The sequence below is a fragment of the Oncorhynchus tshawytscha genome, linkage group LG29 (genome assembly GCF_018296145.1).
Source record: "Oncorhynchus tshawytscha isolate Ot180627B linkage group LG29, Otsh_v2.0, whole genome shotgun sequence".
Classification (NCBI taxonomy): domain Eukaryota; kingdom Metazoa; phylum Chordata; class Actinopteri; order Salmoniformes; family Salmonidae; genus Oncorhynchus; species Oncorhynchus tshawytscha.
The window spans coordinates 18,644,036-18,668,920 of record NC_056457.1 but is presented as its reverse complement, the minus strand read 5'-3'; the positions used below and the strand labels follow the sequence as shown (position 1 = coordinate 18,668,920).

General features: G+C 40.3%; 1 protein-coding gene across 4 annotated transcripts in view; it reads left to right on the top strand.

Annotated features, from left to right (window-relative positions):
- Positions 1–1,838: 1,838 nt before the first annotated feature.
- Positions 1,839–24,885, top strand: part of ofcc1 (orofacial cleft 1 candidate 1) — a 114,483-nt gene continuing 91,436 nt past the window's right edge. For 3 of the 4 annotated variants that reach the window (XM_042308758.1, XM_042308760.1, XM_042308757.1), the window contains exons 1-11: positions 1,839–1,939; positions 3,583–3,716; positions 5,633–5,727; positions 10,952–11,018; positions 11,363–11,545; positions 14,756–14,869; positions 17,163–17,252; positions 19,038–19,249; positions 20,612–20,701; positions 21,043–21,122; positions 22,212–22,341. In XM_042308758.1, the coding sequence (XP_042164692.1) occupies positions 5,710–5,727; positions 10,952–11,018; positions 11,363–11,545; positions 14,756–14,869; positions 17,163–17,252; positions 19,038–19,249; positions 20,612–20,701; positions 21,043–21,122; positions 22,212–22,341 (984 nt within the window). In that variant the 5' untranslated portion in view covers positions 1,839–1,939; positions 3,583–3,716; positions 5,633–5,709. The remainder of the gene's footprint in view (positions 1,940–3,582; positions 3,717–5,632; positions 5,728–10,951; positions 11,019–11,362; positions 11,546–14,755; positions 14,870–17,162; positions 17,253–19,037; positions 19,250–20,611; positions 20,702–21,042; positions 21,123–22,211; positions 22,342–24,885) is intronic. The other variant, XM_042308759.1, reaches the window with a different exon arrangement.

Below are 24,885 nucleotides of genomic sequence, written 5' to 3'. Positions count from 1 at the left end.
ATTAGCCACATGTCAATACTCTCATCAATACCCGATTAACAAATGACACATGGCCCAATGAAGGCTATTGATTCCCCTTGCATTCTGCAGCGTTAATAGGTTGAAGCTGATTCTGAAAGCTGACAAAAAAAAGAGAGTTTTCAAAGTACAGTTTGTTGCTGAGCCTCGCCGGGAACAAAATAGCAAATCTAAACTCTGAAATCACCCAAAGTAGCAAAAATCGCTTGCAAATCTCACGCTATCCCTGTGATTGTTTAGACCGCAATTGAATGTATTTGAGAATTTCCATATTTTCAGTCTTTACCGTAATTAAAAATGACCCCAAAGCAAAACGAAAACGAAATGAAGCAAAAAAGGACTCAATCTAAATTAATGGTGCCAGAACGGCCAACATCATAAGTTAGTCCCTTTATGGTAATGATAGTAATGAACACTTAGATGAGGGATGAACAATTCCTGTTCTAGAGTCGAATCCCTATGCAGGTTAATTAGGTAAGATAACATCATTAACCAGTCTCATGCCTACATTGAGAATTAATTGGATAAGATAGAGCCAGATCGTAGATTTAGGTCTATATTTAATCATTTAAACGATCAAGGACAACTAAGCTGGAAAATGGGCAGTCCAGATCGGTGAATGTCTTATTTAGATCACATATACAACCAGTTTATTAGGCACAGAGATGATGCTAAGCTCTGTAGTTTGGTGATTGTATAAGACTAATTATGTTTTACTGAACAAAGGACTTTATTTCAGGAATTATATTATTGATTTGGTTCCCTCTGTTTTGTTTAGATGTTTTGTTTTCTTTCTATTGTGCATGTTCTTCACTTTAAAGGTAACCTGTACATCTCTGGAACTAACCAGTTGATGTCTAATGTACATTGTCCAATATAAATGAGGTGAATGTTAGTTTATCATATTATTCATGATCAAACATGGTAACATGGATTCAAAATCACTAAAAGAAAGAAACAAACAAACAAAGGTATTTCTCATGCAAGCAATCTCTCTCCCTCAGATGAAAAGGCCACCGACGGCCTAGGTAGTTCCTCAGTAATAAATAACAAAGCTAGGGCTGTTTCTTCTTGTGGAGACATTAGCCATGCCCTGTGCCTATTGTGAATGAAGCAATCTGCTGTGTTTTGTACCTATTCTTCACACCAGGTTGTAATGCACTCCAGGTTTTCTTTGTGACAAGAATGTTTATATGAACCATCCTAAATAATTCATGGGCAACCTTTGTGTAAATTGTCATACTGCATAATGAATGTTTACAAAGCTGTATGATGGCTTTACCTTGGATGGGACCTCATTACTGTAATTGATGTTGAGAAGTAGCAAAGTCATAATATCGCTCCTCCCTGGAAATACAGTGGTGGTGAAATCTCTTTGAAAGGTTGTCTGAAACTATGCAGATCTGCTCTGCATAAATAATAAATCAACATTTAAAATACCAACGGTGGTGCCATCTGGCAGATGTAGCCTACCCATTGCTGAAACCTTATCTTTGCACTCAACAGTTACACCAAACAGTAACAGTGTTGCTCACGTGCTCATAATTTGCTGTTGTTTCCCGTTTGCCAACATTTTTGAATTATAGTATCAACGTAATAGTTACTAACACCAACGTTATAGCCATACTGCCAGATGAAAGGAAATATATTTTGAATTCGACACCTGGGATAATGTAACTTAGGCCCTTTGTACGCTATTTAGACACAACACCGTTCTCAATTAATTATGTTTATATTTTACGAAAAACTCAGGATACACTGATAAACATTTGAAAGCTCAAGCAGGACATTTTGATACTCACCTGTAGTAATGACCTCAGCATGTGGGGTAGCAACGTCACCATCACCTTGGCTACAGGATCCCGTCTTGGTGAAGGCCGGGTAGAGTTCGGGGGGAGAGAGGCAGGCAAAACCGTGTCAGGTAATTTATTCTAAAATCCTATTCCTGTTGCATATTCGCATGTTTTAACATTTACCCGACGTAATTTCAATGTAAGATAGATCTGAGTGACGCTATCAACCGACAAATATCAAGTGTTATCCGTTTGTATCATGAGTTGACCAAGGTCTTGGCTTGTAACGTTAGACTTCTGCAGGAAATGTGAGCTTTTATTCGTAGACGTTTGAAGTCATGAAGTAGGCTACAAGCTTTATTTCGACATGTAACATAAATTCCACTCACATGAACTTATTTCAACGTATTTAAGGGTGCAGTTTGCAATTATTGTGCTACCTTTGTCTGACGTTCTGAAATTGCAGGTGTCTGCCAGACTCAAGAGCGCGGTCCCATACCTTTGGGTCGTTACTATTTACGACATCCACAAAGTCGTATGCCGCGTTCAAAACAACTGGGAACTCGGAAATCTTTGACTTCCGATTTCAGTGGGTTCCGAGCTCCGACTGGGAAAATCGATTTGAACGGTCATTCAACTCAGAATTCCAACTCGGGAATTCGGACCTCTTTATAGAGCTCTGTCTTTGCAACCTGTAGATCACTGACGTCATGATTTGATCTCGTATTTTTTCCGAGTTCCCAGTTGTTTGGAACGCGGCAATAAACCCCACAAAGTCTTCTTAAAATGTGATTTCAAACTTTAACCCTAACCACACTGCTAACATTATGCCTAACCTTAAATGAATACCGAAAAGCTCATTTTTGTTTTCCCACATTTTTTCGATAGCCAATTATGACGTTGTGGCAGGTAGCCTAGTGGTTAGAGCTTTGGGTTGCTGGATCAAATCCCCGAGCTGACAAGGTAAAAATCTGTCGTTCTGCCCCTGAACAAGACAGTTAACCCTCTGTTCCTAGGCCGTCATTGTAAATAAGAATTTGCTCTTAACTGAGTTGCCTAGTTAACTGAGTTGCCTAGTTAACTTAACTGAGTTGCCTAGTATATATTTAACTAGGCAACTCAGTTAAGAACAAATTCTTATATATATATATATATATATATATTGTGGGAACCATACCTTTGACTTATCTTTGCGTGCTTGGTTGGCAGCTCACTTGTTTCAGACTCAGCCAAAAACCTTCAATTTCAGAACTCACACAGGTAGGTAGCGCTAGTGGAAAACAGTACGGCTAATAGGCATATACGTTTCATACCAGTTTATGTAATTCTAAATAATGCATTAGTAGATGGCCTATTTCACGACTTTTCTACAAATAATAGCCTAGCTAAGCTTTCTGTAGGGTAGTCGGCAAGGCCTTGGTCAACTAACTCATGATACAGATTAATAAAACGTCTTATTTGTCGGTGACATATGTGTGTGCAATGTTTCTGCATTTGCCTGCTGCTCAATCAATCCAATAATGTGAACTGTTTATGGAGAATATTGTTTACGGGGCAGACAGCCTGTTGTTAAACAAACTGAGAAACAACAACAATATTGCACCTCAAGCGAGGCCTTGTCGACTACTGCAGGAAACTTCAGCTATTATTTGCCTACTATACATACCTTTTTTTCTACATTAACATATAAATTCAACACGCATGAAGTTGTTTGCATATGTTGTGATACAGTTTGTCATGCTAGTGATATATTGTTGCTCTCAATTTGCAGGCATCCCACATCCTGAGTAGGCCTACTGTATGCACTCACAGATCAAGTTCCACATGCAAGTGCTAGGTTTCTCCATTCAGCTGTTACTCATTCCATCCAGTTGCCAAGAATGTGAACTTCATAAGAAGAAACAGGTAAATACAATAGAAGTAGTTGTTAAGTCGTCTATATTGATAACAGGGCAGGTAGATAGGCTGTTGTCAAATAAACAACTGGAGAGCAACAATCAAATTGCACCTAAATGGCATGCAGGAATTGTGGCCCTTGTGTCCAAGACCAGACAAAATACATACTTAGGAAATAATTGTGGCCTGTGCCTCTGTGACTATGAAATTACATCCTTTATCCCTGTTGGTGGAAAACAAAGAATGTCAACCAAAAATGTAATGTCACACAAAGCCTTAGAGAGCGGAAGTTCTTATGCATAGCAACATAGAACAGAACACCCTCTCATTCAGGATTAAGGGTTGATTGAGCTTTGCTGAGTAGTTTACCTAGGAGATGATGCTTCTCAGGGCAGAGGAAAGGTAGGGGGTCAAATAAGTTATTTGTATCACTACATCCTGTTGAAACCGTATAGAACTGGGTTTCATTTTCTGTTAAGGTAATTTCACACTTTTCATAAGCTCTCTTTGGGTCCATTATTCCAATGGAGCACTAGATTTATTGGAAGAATGGTACATTTAAGAGTTGTAGTAACAGTTGTCATGACATGTGTTTTCTTCAAAGTCTGTATTTAACAGGATTTGATGTTATTGGTCAACACTGGCACTGTATGGCATGGATCAATTGTTTACTAAGCATGAGATAATGTAAGACGAAGCAATGAACTCATAGCCAGTCATCACTGGATGGGCGCTTGTGTCGTTAACTTCAACCCACAGAGTGTGTTAAACTCAAAGACTGTAGGGCGTTGTGTACATATATTTGCATGGCCTTTGCAGAGCCAGAACCCGAAGCAGTAATGAGTCAGTCATTTCTGTGGTTAAGAAACTGTTGGCAATCACATTACTTGGAGAACAGCGTTTGGCAGATAGAGGCTAACAGCTTTTTACAACCAATTGTCTGGGGCTCTCACAGCATCTCGTTTTATGACCTCTATAAAACATTCAACCACCCATCTCTATTAATAACTAAGAAAAACAAATCACCAAATGAAAAACATGAATTTGAAAACCGCCTTTAATTCAATAAAGTGCACATGTACAGGAAATGCTACAAAGTAGCTCTTTATCCGAACATAGCCCTAATCTTTCCCTTATCCCAGTGATAAAGAGGAATGGAAAGGAATGGATACAGCTGGAAATATAATTAAATAGTTCCAACAACTGAGAAAAATAATAACTATTTAGTTATGGCCCATATTAAGGTGTAAGGATATCCCGTGGTCTTTCCTTTCTAGTGTGTGTAATGTGGACTACACACTGGATCGCTTTCACCTGGTTATTACGCAGAGTGTCATTTGAAATTATTACAAAAACATACGCCCACTTGTTACAACATACATTTTCCCTCACACATACAACACACAGATTCAATAGCTTAATGTTTTTCAATCACACCCAGTGGAGCAGTGTTTAGTGTGAAAAAGTGTAGCATTTCATCCTAACTCACATGGTATGGGATCATCTTTCACATTTTGCCTGGGGTTTGTTTAGCTATTTCTGCAGAAACTTGTGCAAGCCATGTGAATTACCATAGGAAAAGGAGATAGAAAATACCAAATAGTATTGTATCAGATGTAAATGAATAAACTATTTGAATAATAAGGGCAAATAATTTGGTATCTCTGATACAAATAAACTGCACTTAGCCTGTAATTCTCCTAGACGCATTTAAAAGATTATAGTCTGTAGATCTAAACACAAACAACAGAGGGAAATTAAAGATATGATTAGTACTGTATGAAATGAAGCATTTTGTGCTATAGTGTCTGCATAGGCATACAGTAAGAACTTTCTGTAATAACAGCATACAAAAGTGTTTACTATATTCACTCAATTAATTTCCAACTTTTTACAAATATATTTTTTCTTTGCGATTCATTTAGGAATTTTCGTATGCACAGGTTCCATCACTGTCCAGGGATCAGAGTCAAATGCTCCAAGATCGGTGCAGTGAGCAGTCATGGACACTTCTGGCAGCGTGAGTAAAGTTTTACTACTAGCCCCGTAGCCAAATACAGGGGTTAGGCCTTCATACCTCCATTTTCTCTGAAGGTGCTGGGGCAGGCTGACCATTGACATTTAGCATTCCTCCAAGCTGCCTCTGAGATTTCAATGGGGATTGAGGGGTGTAGAGGGCAGAGCTGGGGCTGTGGAGAGTTCTCAAGGAGAGGGAACAAAAAGGCTCTTGGAAATCCCAAGGAGTTCCCATGATCCTTGGTGAAACCTTGATCCTTCTGTGTTAGATTTCCATTATTTGGATTAGGGTGCACAAAAGTCCATATTTCAGTGATTTATTTTGCCTCTTGCCAAGACGTTAAACAATGAATTTGTGAGATTTCCCCTGTTTTGGGAGTGAAATGTTTCAAATGGATTTGATAGTGGTGATCTTTGTTTTTCTCATTATTCAGGCCCGGGAATGTCTGGTCCGTAATCATTGTGTATTCTGGGTCTGCACTGACATTTCTTTCAGCCTTTAGAGCAGCCTGTGGTGACATTTTGTCATGAAAAGTTTTCAAAGTCATATTTCAAGGTTCTCCCTGTAACATACATAATCTGTTAGCATCAAAGGAGCACACATGCATAAATAATTGACTAATTCACTTAAAGGGGCCAGCATAGATTAATTAAGCCTGAATACTAATTATGTTTTTCTGTCTACACCAACTGAAGCTGTTGTTTAATGTGAAACTGTTTGGTGGACAACAATTACCACAAACCTATAAGACTATTTATATCCTCTAAATGAAAATAGGTTTAGTTCCGATTTAATTTGAAAGATTATGTTTTGATGCTGTTGTAGGACAGAAATGTCAGCCAATTCCTATAATGTTTTAAGTCAGGGGGGTATTGTAGTATACACACTTTTAAATACATATACCTCTATATACTGTACCTTGCATTTCCATCATTCACATTTTGCTGATATGACTTTTATCTCAAACTGATTGAAAATAGCTTTTCATGCGGTAGAATTTTTGAATTGGAAACTGCATATGTATTTGAAAGTAGATAAAGCGGGCCTACATAAAAGATGACAACAAAAGCAATTTCTGTCAGCATTGATTAAGCAATATGTTGTTTAGTTCAGTCCCAGCCTGCAGAAACCTTTCACTACATGACTATATACCTGTCACACACTTGCATATAGATTGAAAAAAGATTCAATTCCATTGTCAATTTAGATATGCATCCATTTACTCTGTGTGGCAGTTGTTTTCCTTTCATGGGCTAGATTGGGTGAATAGCCTGTAAACTAATGCACAATGCTGCTATCCTAATGATTTTAAAAACAGTTGTTCAGATTTGGAGCTCTCTAATATAATATAAGGATAGAGACACAACACGTCAGCATCAGTACGGGCCTAATGTATTCGCCCCTTTAAACCCCAGTAAAACTCTGTCATTCCAAAGAAGCTCCTCTCGTTGACTCTGTGCCTGCTGCACAGACTGCTGTCTGGAAGTGGTAGGCTTTAAGTTGCTTGTTTCTGACACAGCGGACTTGGGCTGTCCTCGCTCCCCTCGTAAGCAGATAGGGATGAGGGAGACAGCTCAAAGCGGGGTTTGTTTACAGCCGGATAGAAGAAAACAGCCAGACGTAAATTAGGGTTGACGGTTTCATGAAGCACAATTGGTTGATGGCAGATTCAATGTGACTGGCCTGAACTGGGCGATGATCCGTACAGTATGCAAAATTTACTTTCTAGCTGGTCTGTGCCCACCAGCCTAGCAGCAGTCTTCTCCCCGAGCCCTCACAGCTCCGGCTTTGAATGGAACCCGAACTGAACAAGGCATTGTTGTACCCAATTCCTTTTGACAACAATCACATTCTTTTAAAAAACTTCATAGATTTTTCTTGTCACCAGTTATAAATGATTTTTTTCTCATCTTGACCACAAAGTAAGCATTTTTTTAATGTGCAGATTCAATTAGGGAAGGAAGGGGCATGGTTTTGAGCAGTAGATTCCTTCAAATGACAACACAATGAATTCAGGGCATTTTTTACTTTGGTATTCAGGGCTTGTTATAATACACTAGAGCTTCTTGGCACATGACTCCAATACAGCAACATGCATTTAATATATTTATGTTCATTGGAAAGACATGTCAGAAGATATTTGCCCCTCTGTAGTTTATCCTGCTCGTGATGTTGTTAGAATTGGAACAGTTGTTCAGATTCCTAAAATCCAAGCTGGCAGAATCGTCACATTATGCCACCACTATTACCTTGTTTTTGTCACTTGCATGTTTTAGAAATGAAACATCTGCATGCTGCATCCTGTTAGGGTACACTGGGTGACTGTCGTTGTGGAAACCAAGGAATTAAAAGAGAAACGTGGATTCTGTTAGCTCTCTAAATGGAGTGGATTAAGTGAAGTTTTCTGAATTCGATTTTTACTGACAATGACCAAAAGCGTTCTGCCTGCAGCATGTGGACTCTCCATGTGTACGTTTACTGAAATGGTTTACTGAGGTTTATCTTTAACAGGAACTGAACTCAAGACAATACAGAGCTAATTCATCATTTGAGTAATAAGACCAACTTCCATTTTTTATTTAGCCACACCTGATGTGCAGATGTACATTTCAAAGTCATGAGTTTGTCTTTTGATGTTGGTTTTAGTGTTACTGACGGCAGACTACAGTTTGCCTTTCTAAGCAGCAGATTGATGCACATAATACAGAAATACAGAAAGTCCTACGACATAACAACAGACTCAGCTTGACTCATACAGATAGGGAAAACATGTCTGGAATAAGCCTGGGCAATAAATGCAGCATTATCAAGAATCACACGACAACAGTACATGTAAATGCACTGTATAAGATGTCTCTTTAAAGGCCGTGTTAAAGGGATTGGGAATGCTACATTTTAATATTTTCTATAGGGAAGGAAGCAAATATGGATATTTCATAGTAATACGAAGGATGTATAGTTCATTTTATTCTGGCCTAAGATAAAACATAATGCGTGATAATTAAATGGGATTTCTGTGAGTTTTTTTGCCTTCCTCTTCAAAGTGCCTTAGTCTCAAGGGCAAAAACAATGATTTGAAAAATAAAGGCGTGCTATCCGCCCACATTGTGCTAATTTGATGATTAATTACACTAGCTAACTAAAGACCAGCCCCAAAAATGTCTCAATGTATCCTACAATACCACATACAATACATGCCTACTGTCATTTACTGTCAATTCCTCACCATGCTGCATTACTGCATATTCTATACAGTGTTTTTTAAACGTAAACAGCAGTTTCATAGTGTATTCATCTCAAATTGTCCTTCAATATGATGATGAGTATGGTTTGTAGGTTACCATGAAACTTAAACAAAAACCCAAGCACTATTTTGCATGCTGCTGCATCTTTTTTGAATTACTAACTCAGCCTGTTACGGAATCATATAAACTGGTGTTCATATACACAAGGCGATGTTCATTATGTGTCATTTTCCTATTAGCAAACTCATTACTTGCTTCTCAAGTAGCGATACTATTATAACTTCCTCATTTACTTTTGGATATGAATCAAAAGCTGTACAGTATGTGTTTAAAAAATATGTTCGACACTGGAAAAGGAAACTGAATCTCATGCTACAAACTCTGGTCTCTGGTCAGTGTTTTAAATGTTACTGTTCTCTACAACTGGGAGAAAGTGATTGGAACTCAGTGGAAAGAGAAAATGGTTTTTAAATAAGTTACAATTAGATAACCATTCATCTCTATGGTATAAATGAATGTCTTGCTGTAGGGCTTGTTGGATGTAAAAACAGATTTACAAAACTCTTCTTTCCAGATTGGAATGTGTCCTCCACTATTTTAATTGCTCTGTCATTTAGAATGAACTCCCCCCCTGCCCTCCCATACCCCTGATTTTGTCTTTGAAATTAAATATTGTATACATATACATGCTGTTCATGGGCATGGGCACCGTTCATCATCAGAATCTGCATAAATGATTTTTGAAATTGAAGTTCCAACTAAATGCTTTGAGGCTATAGCTAGAGATCTTAAACATAAGGATATGCATGTACAGGGAAATAAACATCCATAACAAAAACAACTACTAATGTGATTTACCTGGGCTTTTCTTGTTGTTCTTCTTGTCCACAGAAATTAGAGGCTCATCATTTTGTTCCACCATTTCTTGATTTCAAAGGGGATTTCTACATTTCTAGTTTCCATTTTCATTAGTATACCACTCTCTGTTGAATGACATTGCCTCAAACAGTATATGGAGCATATAGAAATAGCTATGAAACATGATGTCAAAATCCTCATTATTGCATTGAAGTGCTCATAGAGAAAGACCCATTATAGGCCTACCGTGCATGTACTCCTGTAGGTGGCTTTCAGTGATCACGGTTTGTATTTCCCTCTTTCATGTATTATCTAATAATGTTATATTGTGGCCATGTACTGTAGGCTATTGAATGGTCTTATCTTTGGAAGGGGCAAAGGGATGCTTCATCAAACTTCTTTGGAGCACACTGGATCTTAGCAAAACTATTTTCGGAAGAGTCACAATATGCTGTGATTAAGTGAAAATGTTCCATGATGCTTGGGGTTGTACATCAAAGTTAACAAATGGCTATGGAGCCCAATTACTATGGGGCATTCATAGGATATTATGAAAGGTTCGCTGCAAGTTGGGTTGTGTTTGGGCTTTGCTATGCAATTTGCTTTCTATCACATAAGGGATTTTTTTTTTTTGTACTTCCCATAAATCGAGTATTGAATATTTTTCAAAGCAACACAAAAAAATAGCAGAATCCTTGAACTCTCTGATTTTAAGGACCATTTTTCTCCAGACTTTTTAGGATGTGTTCATAAGAATGTACGTAATGAGCAATGTGCTTGGATTTCCATATTCATTTGCACAATGAATCTCCACACACTCACAAAGCCTGTGTAAAAATGCATCATTTTCCAAGGGAGAGAGTGTTGTTTCCCATTCATTTGGAAAAAGGAGGAAGTATTTTAATGTGACCTTCATTACGCATTCGTGACAACTTTTCTTATTTATTTATGATTAAAAATGTTTCCACTCCTGTTGTTCAATTAGTGCTTGACCCCTTTAGCGGCGATGTAAATTAAATGACATTTCGGTGTCGTCCCATATTTAAAATACTGCGTTAGTTGCGGATCATAAATGATGATCTTCATTCTGCAGCTAATTTATTCATTTAACAATTTCCCTCCAGAAGTTACAGCAGAAGGCTCTGCAGCAACCTAAGCAGAAGAAATCCAAGTCGGCTGAATTTCTGATGGGTGAGCCCTGCTTGATGAGTTATTGCTCATAATTTGTGTAAGGATTAATTAACTAATTACAGACAAATGGCTTTGGGCTAAATTTTGCTCTTGCTTGTCAGGGTGCAATTTGTAATTATTTTAATCATTTCTTCTTCTCTAACCCCCACCCCCCCCCGCAAGATTCAGATTTAATTTTAACCTAATTGTGTTTTAGTGACATTCGAGGAGGATGCACATCAGTATTTAGGGGGAGAGGAATCACTAGAAGGAATGTTCTGGCGCCATTAAATGTACTTTGGTATAATGCGCCACTTTTGACCTTCCTGTTGTGTTATGGTGTTTTTTTCTTCTCTTTTTTGCAGGCGGAATGGAGGAGAGTGCTGTGGTGGAAGGCATTGAAAACCCTGTCTTCGATGGCAGCTACAGCACAGAGCTTTCAGCTTCTCAGGCTTCAGCAGGGAGAGAAATTCAACGTGACAGGCAAGATAGCACCCTTGCAGCTCACCAACAAAAAATGGAGCTGCGAGCCCCTGCCAAACCAAGAGGTGAAGCTTCATTCTTCATTAGCCTCAAACCCGTTGACAGTGGATTTGTGGATTTGTTCCCGATCTAACCTTTTGGGTTTCTGAGGGCCTGGTCCTCACATTCCAAAGCTAGCGTGTCCTAACAAGTACCCCTCATATAAATTCCACCTAACCGGAGAATGTCACAAGAGTGGGGGTGCCAGAACACCCTGACGGAACCAGCCTCTCAACTCACAGTAACAGTATTCTGCCTTCTGGAGGGCTGGAGTCATCGAAGAGAGCATTTACTTAGCATACCACTACCAGCATATACACACTATCTTTATAACGTATAGTGTACATAACGTCCCTGAAACAGAGCTGATGGCCCACCCTGCAGGAAAATATGCCCCCTTGTAATTTACTATGTCAGTGAGACTCTTGAGCGATATGATGTTACACACACTGTGATGCGTTCAAACATTAAAAGAAATGCCGGTTTGGTCTTGATAGGTCAGGTATTTTGAATTAAGAGATGTTTTTATTAATTGAATTAATAATCTAGTAATTCATTGAAGCTTAATGTTAGTGGAGAGAACTTCCAACATTTGGCCATCACTCAAACATACACATACATTTTCTGGAGCTGTTGAGAATATTCATTGTCTCCTGGCTAAGCTTAGGATAATCACTATTAACGCCTCTTGGTTACTTTTTTTCATGGTTGTGTCTGTTCCTTGACAAAGTTAAGGGATATTAAGGGATCATTCTAAATTATTTTCTAAAGATAATACTGCCAGGTGGAGTGAGACACAGAGAGAAATAAACCGTTGGGGTTTAAATCACACACAGAATGTATAGACACATCATAACACATGATCATAAGCACTATAGTTCTCTTGGTATCTTTTTGAGTTTCCAAGTACCAAATTGGTGTATCCCATGATCACCGTAAACTCATTAGTGTCTTTTATACTGAAGAACATGGAATTTTCCTTAGATCTGTTGTATTACAGTAGTTTTGATTAGTGGCATTTTATTGAGGGGAGCAAACCTCATTCAGGTCTAGTCCATTTTGCCCCCACCCAGTGCTGGGTAGAGTAGCACATTCGACGACAGTGGTGCTACTGAGCTGATCCATCTGATACAGTAGATGTGGTGTCACCCATTGGCACGCCAGGCAGGGAGCAGGGCTTTTATGAATCCCAGGGAAGTCTTCTCTCATCAGAGATTAAATCGATAGCATCTGCCCCGCACGTCTCTGAGTTGTCAGGGAGATATCTTATGACTTGCACTTATTTAAAAAAGAAAGAAAGAAAAAGGAGAAACAGTAATACTCTGAGGCCCCCTGTGTGAAATCAATCATTCATGGGAAACTTTCTCATTGGATGTGTCTCGTGTGGATGGTGTGGTGTGTGTGTCTGCCATTGTGTGTGCATGTGTGCAAGTGCATGCCCCCAAGACTTTCAATGTGTGTCAAAGTTAACACTGAAAAAATACCTTATAGTTGAAGGAGCTCTAAATGAATGAGTAGTCTCATCAGTTATGGATCAAGGCTTCTTTAGAAATGGTACATTTATATGTAGGGCTAATAAAATATGTGCATTACTGAGATAAAACGTTATTTCTACAGAAGTGTATCGTAAGCAATGCTACAATTGTCATTGATTTTGTTTTGATATTTATGTCATTTCCTCCCCCTAGTAAATGTACCATTACGTCTAGAATACTATCCTATGTATTTGATATAATTTAGAGTTCTGAATTTTCATTACAAATTGAAATAGAGCAACCAAACATGTGGTCTTATTTCTCCAACAGGCACTGCAGTTATTTTCATATTCAAAAAAGGCATATATTAAATCCCATTGCCAGTGCACTGACACACATAGCAACAGTCTGTAGAGCCTGTACCTCTATATAATAGATGCAAGCAGCAGCTCTCTCATGTTTGTGACACTTCTATTTGGTTATCCTCAATATCTTTCATCAAAACTGCCTGTTAACAGTAGATTTGAATGGAGAGAAGTAGTGTGGGTTATTGATAGCTTGCATGTAAGAACAGGGAATTGCTATTTTTATTAGAGGCGAAGAACTGGAGGACAGCCAGACTATTTAGGTAAATCAAAGATATGATTCAAAGACAAGATCTTTGAGAGCTGCCGCCATTATGCAAATGTAGATTGAAAAAAGGCTTTCATAACCTCAAAGCTATTGCAGCGAAATTGTTAAAACTGTGTTTACGACGTAAAGGGACTTACTTGTGAATTTTACAGTTAATTTATGGTATCACTAAAATTCATAAGTGTAGCAATGAATATACAGGACTCCAGCCTAATAAGTGTCTCTATTTGACAATTTGTAACTGGCGTTCAACAGTGTGGAAGGTATGTAGAAAAGCTTGTACAATATATTACATAAACACAAATAGAAGCCTACAGAACTCTTGGTGGGTGGGTCCTATGCAGAGTAGAGGTCCTATGCAAACACACTTACTCCACATTTTTATGCATCCCAGCGTTGATCCTCTCCCTCTAATATAAATGTGATCCTTGTGTGCAAAAATGTTTTTACACACACCTCTTCATTTAGCCCCACCGAGTAATACAAGTAAAGCAATTTAGATTGAGGATATAGTCTGTGAAATATTCAAGCCAGGAGAATGATTTCAGGTTAAGAAAGCAACTCGGTGGGGTGTACCTGTTTTATTAGAAACACCCCTTGAGGTGCTGGATTCCCATAAATTGTAGCAGAGCAGCTTTGATGCCCATAGGTCAGCGATTGCTAATAAGAAGTCAATGGGACACGGGTTAAGTTATTTTCCTTCTCTGCCTTCACTCGGCCCAAACCGACCGGGTTCTCCCAACCGCCGACCCCAGAGCATTTAGAGGGGTATTGTCTTTGAAATTCCAGGTACTTTTCGCTTGTACAGTTTCTCATTAGTTCCTTTTGAACACAAGTAACATATGGCAATCGTATTTAAGAGATTGCCTGGTGTGACCTTTCGCGGCATGCTAATTAGGCCCCAGAGCTCCACTGGGCCCCGGCGAGCCGCACTCATGTGAACGGACTGACCGGCCAGGGCTTATCAGGTAGCAGACGCTGGCTCTCTGGCCAGCCTCAACAGTGTGGCTTTCAAAATTAACATTTTGCTTCATATGCTTCTAATAAACACTGACCTCCACCAACCTGCCGCTCCACCACTCCCACCTTCCTCCTCCTCTCTCACTCTCTCTCGCTCTTCTGGCGTAGTTTCCACAGGAAATGAGCGTGCCCGAAATTACTTTGACCCAGCGCTGGTGCAGGAAACCAACCCAAGGCGGTGCGGGATGGCGGAGGTCGGCACAGAAGATGAGCTGGAATTAAGTATGCCATTTCTCATCATAATAGTTCTCCTCAGTTCATTAAAGTGAGGTGAGAAAGATCACTCATTGCCAGCCAGTTTCTGACGGCAGGGGCGGTACTATGTAAATACATTTACTACTGATGGTCCACGAGATGGCTCATACATAGGACAGTGTGTTAGTTTCCAGCTCGTTGTCATTGATGAAGGTCACGTATCATTGGTCAGTTTCATTTCGCTCCAGCTTTTCTTGCGCTCCCATCAAATGACAGACACCAGACAGAGCCATATCAATAGTTGCACCCCCCCCCCCATGCCTATTAAAACCATGCTCTTGGGAGTCAAGTAATATGCATGTTATAATGAAACATGGCTATTAACAGAGGAGCCATTTCACCTGTATCTTTTGGATATCACTTCCTTGTAATATCAAAGGAGTCCTAAAGCTCAATCCCATCAAATGATGACAATCAACCTAAGAGGCATATTCCTGCTCCTTTTTCATTACCTTTGTAGAAATGTTATTCCCTACCTGACCATTTGCTATTACCCCATGAATGAGAATGTTTTGCATGTTTGCATATATATTGACTAGACTTGACAATTTGAATGTAATTTCAAGCACACATATGTGTAATTTCAAGCACACATGTATTTATACTGAACAAAAATATAAACCCAACATGCAACAATTCCAAAGATTTTACTGAGTTACGGTTCATATAAAGAAATCAGTCAATTGAAATACATTCGTTAAGCCCTAATCTATGGATTATCAAATTCAAATTCATTCAAATGACTGGGAATACACATATGCATATGTTGGTCACAGATATCTTTAAAAACAAAAGGTAGGGGCGTGGATCAGAAAACCAGCCATTATCTAGTGTGACCACCATTTGCTTCATGCAGCGCGACACATCTACTTCACATAGAGTTGATCAGACTGTTGATTGTGGCCTGTAGAATGTTGTCTCACTCCTCTTCAATTACTGTGCGAAGTTGCTGGATATTTGCTGGAACTGGAACACGCTGTCGTACACGTCGACCCAGAGCATCCCAAACATGCTCAATGGGTGAAATGTCTGAGTATGCAGGCCATGGAAGAACTGGGACATTTTCAGCATCCAGGAATTGTGTACAGATCCTTGCAACGTTGGGTTGTGCATTATCATGCTGAAATATGATATGATGGCGGCAGATGAACGGCACGAAAATGGGCCTCAGGATCTCGTCACGGTATCTGTGCTTTCAAATTGCCATCGATAAAATGCAATTGTATTCGTTATGCCTGCCCATACTCAAACCCCTCCGCCACCATTGAGCACACTGTTCACAAAGTTGACATAGGCAAATCACTCGCCCACACGATGCCATACACGTAGTCTACAGTTGTGAGGCCAGTTGGACGTACTGCCAAATTCTCTAAAACAACATTGGAGGCTATTTATGGTAGAGAAATTAAAATAAAATTATCTGGCAACAGCTCTGGTGGACATTCCTGCAGTCAGCATGACAATTGCACGCTCCCTCAACTTGAGACATCTGTCATTCAGCACAAGGTGCACCTCTGTAATGGTCATGCTGTTTAATCAGCTTCTTGGTATGCCACACCTGTAAAATAGATGGATTATCTTGGCAAAGGAGAAATGCTCACTAACAGGGATGTAAAACACATTTAAGCTTAAAACTTGAGAGAAATAAGCTATTTGTGTCACACCCTGATCTGTTTCACCTGTCCTTGTTATTGTCTCCACCCCCTCCAGGTGATGCTTGTTTTCCCCAGTGTATTTATCCCTGTGTTTCGTATCTCTCTGTGCCAGTTCGTCTTGTATGTTCCAAGTCAACCAGCATTTTTCCCCCGTATTTCTGCCTTTGCTATTCTCCTTTTTACAGTCCTCCCAGTTTTGACCCTTGCCTGTTCTGGACTCGCCTGCCTGACCATTCTGCATGCCTTGACCTCGAGCCTGTCGAACTCTGTACCTCCTGGACTCTGAACTGGTTTTGACCTTTTGCCTGTCCACGACCATTCTCTCTAGCCTACTCATTTTTGGATTATTAAACATCTTAAACTCCAACCATCTGCCCCCTGTGTCTGCATCTGGGTCTTGCTTTGTGTCATGATAATTTGTGCGTATGGAAAACTTCTGGGATATTTTATTTCAGCTCATGAAACATGAATAACACTTGACATGTTGCATTTATATTTTTGTTCAGTATAGTTAGATTTGAAAAAGAAGCGAGCAATTCTGAGTTGAAGTTATAGTTATCAGGAGATTGTGACATTTTATGTGACATTATTTGTTTGATTTGTAGAAATAATGAACCAAGATGAAAAGGGCCTATATCAGAAAATGGCTGAAATGCTGGACGCTGACGACGACATAACCATCATAGAGTTACCAGGTATGTTCTCAACATTCCAGACCCTAAAAACACATGTAAAACAAATTCCAAAATGATTCAACTGTGACTACAGAGTAAATATGCAGGCAACTGCTCAATCGAAAACATGCTGTTTATTTTCAGACAGAACAAAGAAGAACACTTTAAAGGGACACAGAGTAGAAGGACTTGTTCCTAGCTTTCCAGGCACAGGCCTATTGTGGTGCAGTAGGCGTGCCTTTTTCCATTAACAGAAGACTCATTTGAATATGTACCCAAACAGGGGGAAACTGGGGTTGGTTTAAGCTGGCATTGTTCTGGGGGGGAGACAAGACAGTTGCACCGGCTCCTGTTGACATGACGCATCTCTGTTGTAATTCCAGTGCAGAAGTGATGGGCTTAGACCTGCTCGAACATGGAAGAATTTTGCCTGCTTGTATTATTCGGCATTGTCATGGATTTAGCTGTAGCAGTGAGATTAGCAGGCCCTTCCATTGTCTCAGAATGTACATGAAATCCGGTAAAAAAAAAAGTAAAGAGGATCTTGGATTAACAGTTTTATGCAATAGGCACAGGCAGAGCCCTTCTCTCGCCTGCACTGCGAGCGCCCAACAGCATCGACTGCCAGAGCTCTCCGGTAAACCACAATAGACTTCAAGACAATCACCTTATGCTTTTCTATGGATGCCTCCCACCGATATAGGCCGCAGCCTGACTAGGCAGGCTCTCTCTCTCCTCCTGATCCTGATGCATTGTGACTGGAGCAGGGTTTACTCTTTCTCTTACAGTCGTGCACAAAGCACACGCACAACAAAACGAGGAGAAAGAAACAGAACATTAATGAAATGGAAAAGGTCCAGTAAAAGTAATTTCCGGAGGGAATCCTGGATAAATCCCCCGCAGTGCGGTTGTCATCTCATCTGTTTACTTCTTGAAATATTTTATCTCTTTGGTTGACAAAGAAGAAAATAATCACTTTAGGCATTGATTGACTTCATCTGATTCACACATTGGACTGCACACGTTGTCTTTACCTATAAGGGGCACTAACAATACCTCATAATCACTATTAACGTGGCTATGCAGTAGCGTAGAAGATACGTTTGACTGTTGAATCCATCCTCTATTTGTAACGGAAAACTATCTGGCTTTGATAAAGGCATAGTTATACTCTTGTTTACTTTCCAACGATGACCAGAGCACAGAAGCCAGCATTCTCAGCCCAGCTGGATATTTATCTCTGTGTTGCAACACAATAAACTCCCCCAGAATTTTGAGACCAAACTTAGAAACATCGATACATGGTGGGTATAGTGGCAGTTTCTATCTTGGAGCTGTGTTGAGTCTGTTTGTTGACCTCAGACTTTTTATGGAGAAAGTGCTGCATCAGTGGCCTCTTGAAAAGCTAGCTAGGCTAATTCACCGGCAACAATTCATTGATGTACTGTAGGAGACTTGCTGTAGCACTGGTGGTGATTTAGTGATGGACATTAGTCAAGGCTTGGCCTTATATCCAGATCCACACTGAATGCATACTATTACAACATGTCATTGACATGGACATAGATGGTCAGTGGAGTGTGAGATGTGAGTTTGTCCTGCTTTTTTTCCGGTGCTTATAAGAAATAATGTTTCAGGCAAGTGAATTTTTCAGATGGTCTTTGGTACTTTGCATGTGAAATCTAAACTGTCTACTACTTGTGCATAACAGTATGTGTGTGCGTGCATGTGTGTTGTGTATGTGTGTGTGTACATCCATCTGCGTGTGTGTGTGTGTTAACTCCACACACTCCCCTGTGTGTCCAGGTATGGCGCTAGCCCACAGGGAGGAGGAAGAGGTGTGGAAGGTGAGGGCCGGTGATCCAACGCTGCGTGTCGATGCCGGTGCTACAGGCCGTGGGCGCTTCATGGCGGCAGTGGAAGAAGGGGAAGAAGAGGTGATCCCCCGCTACGCTCAGCAGCTAAGGGAGCGCATGCTGCCTGACATGATCACGCTTGGCAGCCTTTCACTGGAACAGGTCAGAGCCACAAAGAGGAATATCTATGTCATCTCCTATATTCACCAGCACATGAGCCATGTCCATTACACACTCCGCCTAATGGACAACACTGGGTGCTTCGCTTTCCGCCCCTCACAGACATTTCTGTCTGTGTTGTGCTTCCTTTTTTAAAATTATTTTTTTAGTGGCCCTTTTAAAAGTTGCCCATTTGGTTCCTAATGTAGTTCATGTAACTTTAAGATTGAACTCTTTTTATGCACACAACTCTGAACTATTTTTATGTAACTTTAATGAATTGTAAGTTTCTTAAAGCCCATTCGATTCATCTCGATCCCCAGATTTGCCTATTTGATCGTATCATACATTGTGTGTGAAAATAGGATATCGTCCAAACTATTAATTTGTTAGCGTTTGTTGTTTTTGTGATTATTCATTATTATGCATTTGTCATTGAAGCCTGGATTTTTGTCAACCATCTCTTTTCAGGAAAAATAGAGCGTGACAATTTTTTCTCCCCACCGCTTGTTTTGGGAGAAGGGGATTTTGTGAAATAGCATAAAGATCTGAAGAAGCTTATGAAATGAGTGTTGATACTCCATCAGTCAAAAAATGGGGTGAAAACAGGAACATGGGGTTTTCATTGTTCAGCGCTATTGAGGTAGCCAAACCCAAACATTAACGCATATCTAAACAGAAAATAAAAAACTCTCCAGTATATTTATAGCTGTAATCTGACTTGAAAAGGAAGAAGAATTAAGGAGTTCCAAATTAACACCAAGAATATGGAAGGAAAGTGAAAAATGGATAGATCTTGTGATGGTAAGACTTGAGTCATCGTTTCATGTATTGATAATCAGTTCCATCTACGTAATATTGTATACTAGCGGGGTTCAGTGTTTTATGCTATCATAATGTGTATTCACTCCCCAACTGTTTGTGCCCACTTCTCATTGAAAGAACATTAGGCTATGCACCGGAGATTTCCTCATCTATTTTGAAGTAATAGGACTTTTTTCTCCCGTTTGTTACACACATAAGCTTTCATGGTTGCTCGCGAGACGCTGTCATTTAACAGTGTCAATGCGACTGAATAGCGGTGTAAACTTGCTGACTGAATGGTACCGGCTGGAAGGATTCATCAACCCGTTACATGTCTGTAGGCTCCAGGCTGGCTGCTATTGATTGCCTGCAGATTGCATTACCACGTTGTTTCAGAGTTAGATGCTGTGTACTTAATTCACACTACACCTCCCTATCACAAAGCTCGGCCAAACTAAGGGTGTGTCTGAAACCCTATTCTCTAGCACACTACTTTTGACCATGGCCTATGTAGGGTGCCATTTTGGATGCACCCTAAGTGTGTGATTTTATTTTTGGCAGGATACACATCTTCAAAGAGAAGGGATGTCTCAGGAAAATGAGTGGGTGAGGAAGAAAAGACTAATGTCCTTCTTAAGGGGAAATGCAAAGGTACTTTGCTGTGTCCATAAAGGGAAAGATTACTTTGTGCTATGTGAAATTATATTTCCTGAAGTTGTATTGTTAGTATTACTGGGATGATTTGAATACATTGTGCCAGGTTCGCTGAGAGGCATTTTAATCTTCTTCCTCTTACTGTGTCATAGAGTTGTACATGTAATCGAAGCTGTTATAGTAATAAAAGCCAGAGAAATCTCAGTGAAATGGTTGTAGTTCAAGTCATGCACTATTTCATCAGTATCACGTCTTCATGCTTTTGTTTTGTGAGTCTATTTCTTTTTACTGGCTGCAAAATGCCCATGTTGACAAAAAGTTGGCTCATTCTTTCAAAGGAACCCCAGGCCCAGTCACACAGAGACTGTGACCAACAGGAGAGGATACTGCAAGACAGGCTGTATGCAGCGTTCCAACGGTATGTTTCCACTAATGTTACATGAATGAAATAAGCATTCATTGTACAGAACGTTCACCATATTTATTTAGCTGCCATTTGAGAAAACATGTAATGTGACTGTAACCTATATGGGCGCTATATTGCAATGCATTGTGGGTAAAAGGCTGCGAGGCATGAAAACCTGCCCGTGTCACTGGACTCAGAGGAGCATCAGTTTGTGTTCCATCCACATCAGTCTGGAATCATGCATCTCCTCCCTCAGCCCAAAGGATATAATAGCATGTAGAGGTTTTTTTTGTAATTGTGGCTTACCATCCAGCCTGACATTATACAGAAAAAAATCAAGAGAATCTACATGAGCCTGTTGTGCTCACTGTTTACTATGGGTGTTGGTTTGGACACCATGCCTGTCAGATGAATACCGTTTGAGTTTAGCAACGATGACCTTCTCCGCGCAGCCTTGGCCCCTGCAAATTCCTTCTGATATCATTGGTGGGTGGCTATTAGACATGAGAGGTTTTAATACACATCACCTAGGGCTACGTTTTCTGAGATTCAATGAGAAATGATCTCCTATTCTCTAGAATGGGAACGGGATGCCAAGCTGACTTTCTTTTTTTGTTATGTGTAATTTATTTCCTTTCACTGTTTTTGATTTAACAGTAATTTCATTATGGAGAGGGCCCCCATTCTGCTGCGTTGTTAACTGACGAAAGCACATGTAATACTTTTGATCGGGCGAGCAGAAAATAAAGTTGGTGGCTGGCTTTGATGCCGCACCGATGAGCATTTATTTGCTGAATTATTCTTACTTTAAAGCCATCTTATCCACTTTAGCAGGCGGGCCTATGATATTGCTTTATTTTGAGGAATTAAGAGAGGTGGCTGGGAGACGGAGCGTAGCAGCAGTTTATTACATTACCCCAGATAAGATTGAAAGGCCAAGCGGGCTGAGGAGAGAGAGAGAGAAAGAGGGAGGGAGGGGGAAAAAAGTGGAAAGTGTTTGTTGTTGCGTTATTAGATTCTCCGCTGTTGGCTACAAAGTGGGAACAAGAGAGCACAATATGCAGGTGGCTGGTTAACAGGGTTACCACTTGTGTTTCGCAGCGCAGAGAGCCAGTTGCTGAAGGCGCTGAGGGAGCGCAAAGGTGAAGTGATCGCCAAATACGGCGAGATGACAGAAGCCTCCGCAGCAGCAGAATCACCGTGGGCCAGGGAGCCAGGCCTCGGCTGGCAGGTAGGATCTGTTAACCCAGCCATTATCAGACATAAACACACGAAGTAACATGGCACATCAACAGGAAGTACAACTTCTACATCGGAGACTTATTTCCACCAGGGTTCAACCATAGAAGAAATTATGATATCTCACAAAATATGTTTGTGGCCCGAGAAACAGATAGAGGAATGTTTTTTTTAAAGTCAAATGATGTAATTATATGAAATCCTTGCTGCCGTGAATGGAATCTGTCAGCAGAGTCTCTTTTGCAAGCACACTCATGCACGCGTGAGCATACTCGCACGCACACACACACACACAAACATAAAAGGCTTCCCTGTGTTTACCATGGAACACTGGGAAAAACCGCCGTCTCTCTTTCTCCTTTATTTAGGATGTTTTTCATCCCCCAGTGTGTAAAAAGCCGTCTGGTGTCTTAAGGAAAGTAGAAAGGGAAAGAAGGGAGAGTGAGGAGGAAGGAGCAGCATCAGGCAGCAGCCTTAGCATCCGTAGGAGTGTGCTGTTGTTAGGCTGGGGATGAGGCTGCTCTGCCACCATGCAGGCTTAGAGATGTAATGAATCTTCTATCAGCCCTTCCTGCCAGGGTGACAACTCGCTTTGAGGAAGGTTGTAAATGTGGGAGAGATTGTGGTATAATTCCTCAGACTGGCATTTCTGCCCCCCAGTCACCATTCGATTATCTCCCAAATTGCTGTGTTTCAGAGAGATAAAGATTTTTTATGGCTTGCTGACTTGAAACAACCGGCACAGCCAGGAAAAGCAATGGCCAACCTGCCATGCATAGTAATTCCATTGGTAAATGACAAAATCTTTGTTTATATGACATTTCCAAAATTACTGCGGCAGATGAATCTAAAATATAAAATGTCACATTTGGCATGCAAAACTATGAAAATATATTTCTGTGCAAAATTCATGGAGGCATTTAATTTAGAACGTGTTTAATAACTAAGTCTGCCTGCATCAGTAATCCTGCCTGGAGGTCCCAAAAAGATTGTCATATTTATTCACTCGTTCCCCCCCCCCTTTCCTTCATTCCGAAGCCAACATTTTTAAGGGTAAATGTTCATTGTTAATTAAGATTTACTAATTAAAATGAAAATAATTAACGAGAAAGCTTAATCTCCGAATATTAGGCTATACTTAGAAAGAAAATATGTTTTTGTATGTGGCATTTCCTGTGTATTAAAGAGTTCAATTTGTGGAGCAGTCAATGTAGGAACCTTGAAAAGATGTTTCGGCGAAGGACGCGCTGCGTGCCAAAAAAAGCTGCTGAGGATCCGTGGCTGAATGCTTTGATCTCATCTGTAGGAGTGGTGTAATGTTATGGCACTTTAGGCACAACTAAGGCTCCGGGCAAACAAACCACCTTCTGATATGGAAAATTGGCTCACTTTGCCTTTTACCTTCCCGGATTTCTTGACTTTCCACCATACACTTACCGGTCCATGCATGAGAGACAAATAATAACAATCTCTAAAGACATATATAGTGAAAAATGAACACTGGTGTGCTGTGAAGTTTTTATTTATTTTTATTGTTCTTTTTTTTACCCCCTTTCTTTCTCCCTCAGCAGTGTGGGGGCTTAGAGCCTTAACCTCCTGGATGTGCGATGTGTGGGCTAAACCGCTTTACCACCAATTATACTAATTTCACTTCTGCCTAAATTGTTTTGTGTTGTGGCGTATGCAAAGATGCTCAGCAAGGAGATTGCGGGGCATAACGGCAGGGCTCGTCACACACCCTCTGAGGGTGGCTTTGGGCTGGGCACTGCCAGGCAACGGCATGCACGTGGCGCTGGGTGTCTATCTTTTTACGTGTGTATGTGTGTGTGTGTGTGTGTGTGTGTGTGTGTGTGTGTGTGTGTGTGTGTTCCAAATGGTTAATATGGGCCTTTAACAGTCAAAAAGCAACACTGCCAGGCACACAGTGCAGGGTAGGTGAATCCCAATAGTGCCACCAGTATACACCGTTTATGTAGAGTGGCAACAGTCAGAGAGCGGAACATGCAAATTGAGTTAAGTAGAATCTCCAGAGGATTTTTTTGAATATAATAGATGGTTTAAGATTAGGTGACTGTGTGTTGAACTGTCATCCCTGTGCTGTTTGTGGACATTTGTTTGTTTTTATGGTAGGTGAATAACACCAGGATATGTCACTTAGGCTGCTGGTCAACCGCCACTGTCTAGCTCCCGGGTAGCTGACTGTATAATTCAAGACCTGCAGTATCTTTTTACACATTTTGTTACATTACAGCCTTATTCTAAAATTGATTAAATCTATTTTTTCATAATCAATCTACACAAAATACCCCATAATGACAAAACAAAAACAGGTTCAGCAAAGTTATGAAAAAAACGGAAATATTGCATTTCCATAAGTATTCAGACCCTTTACTCAGTACTTTGTTGAAACACCCTTGGCAGTGGTTACAGCCTCAAGTATTCTAGGCTATGATGCTACAAGCTTGGTACACCAGTATTTGTACCAAGCTCTGTCAGGTTGAATCTCTGCACAGCTATTTTCAGGTCTGTCCAGAGA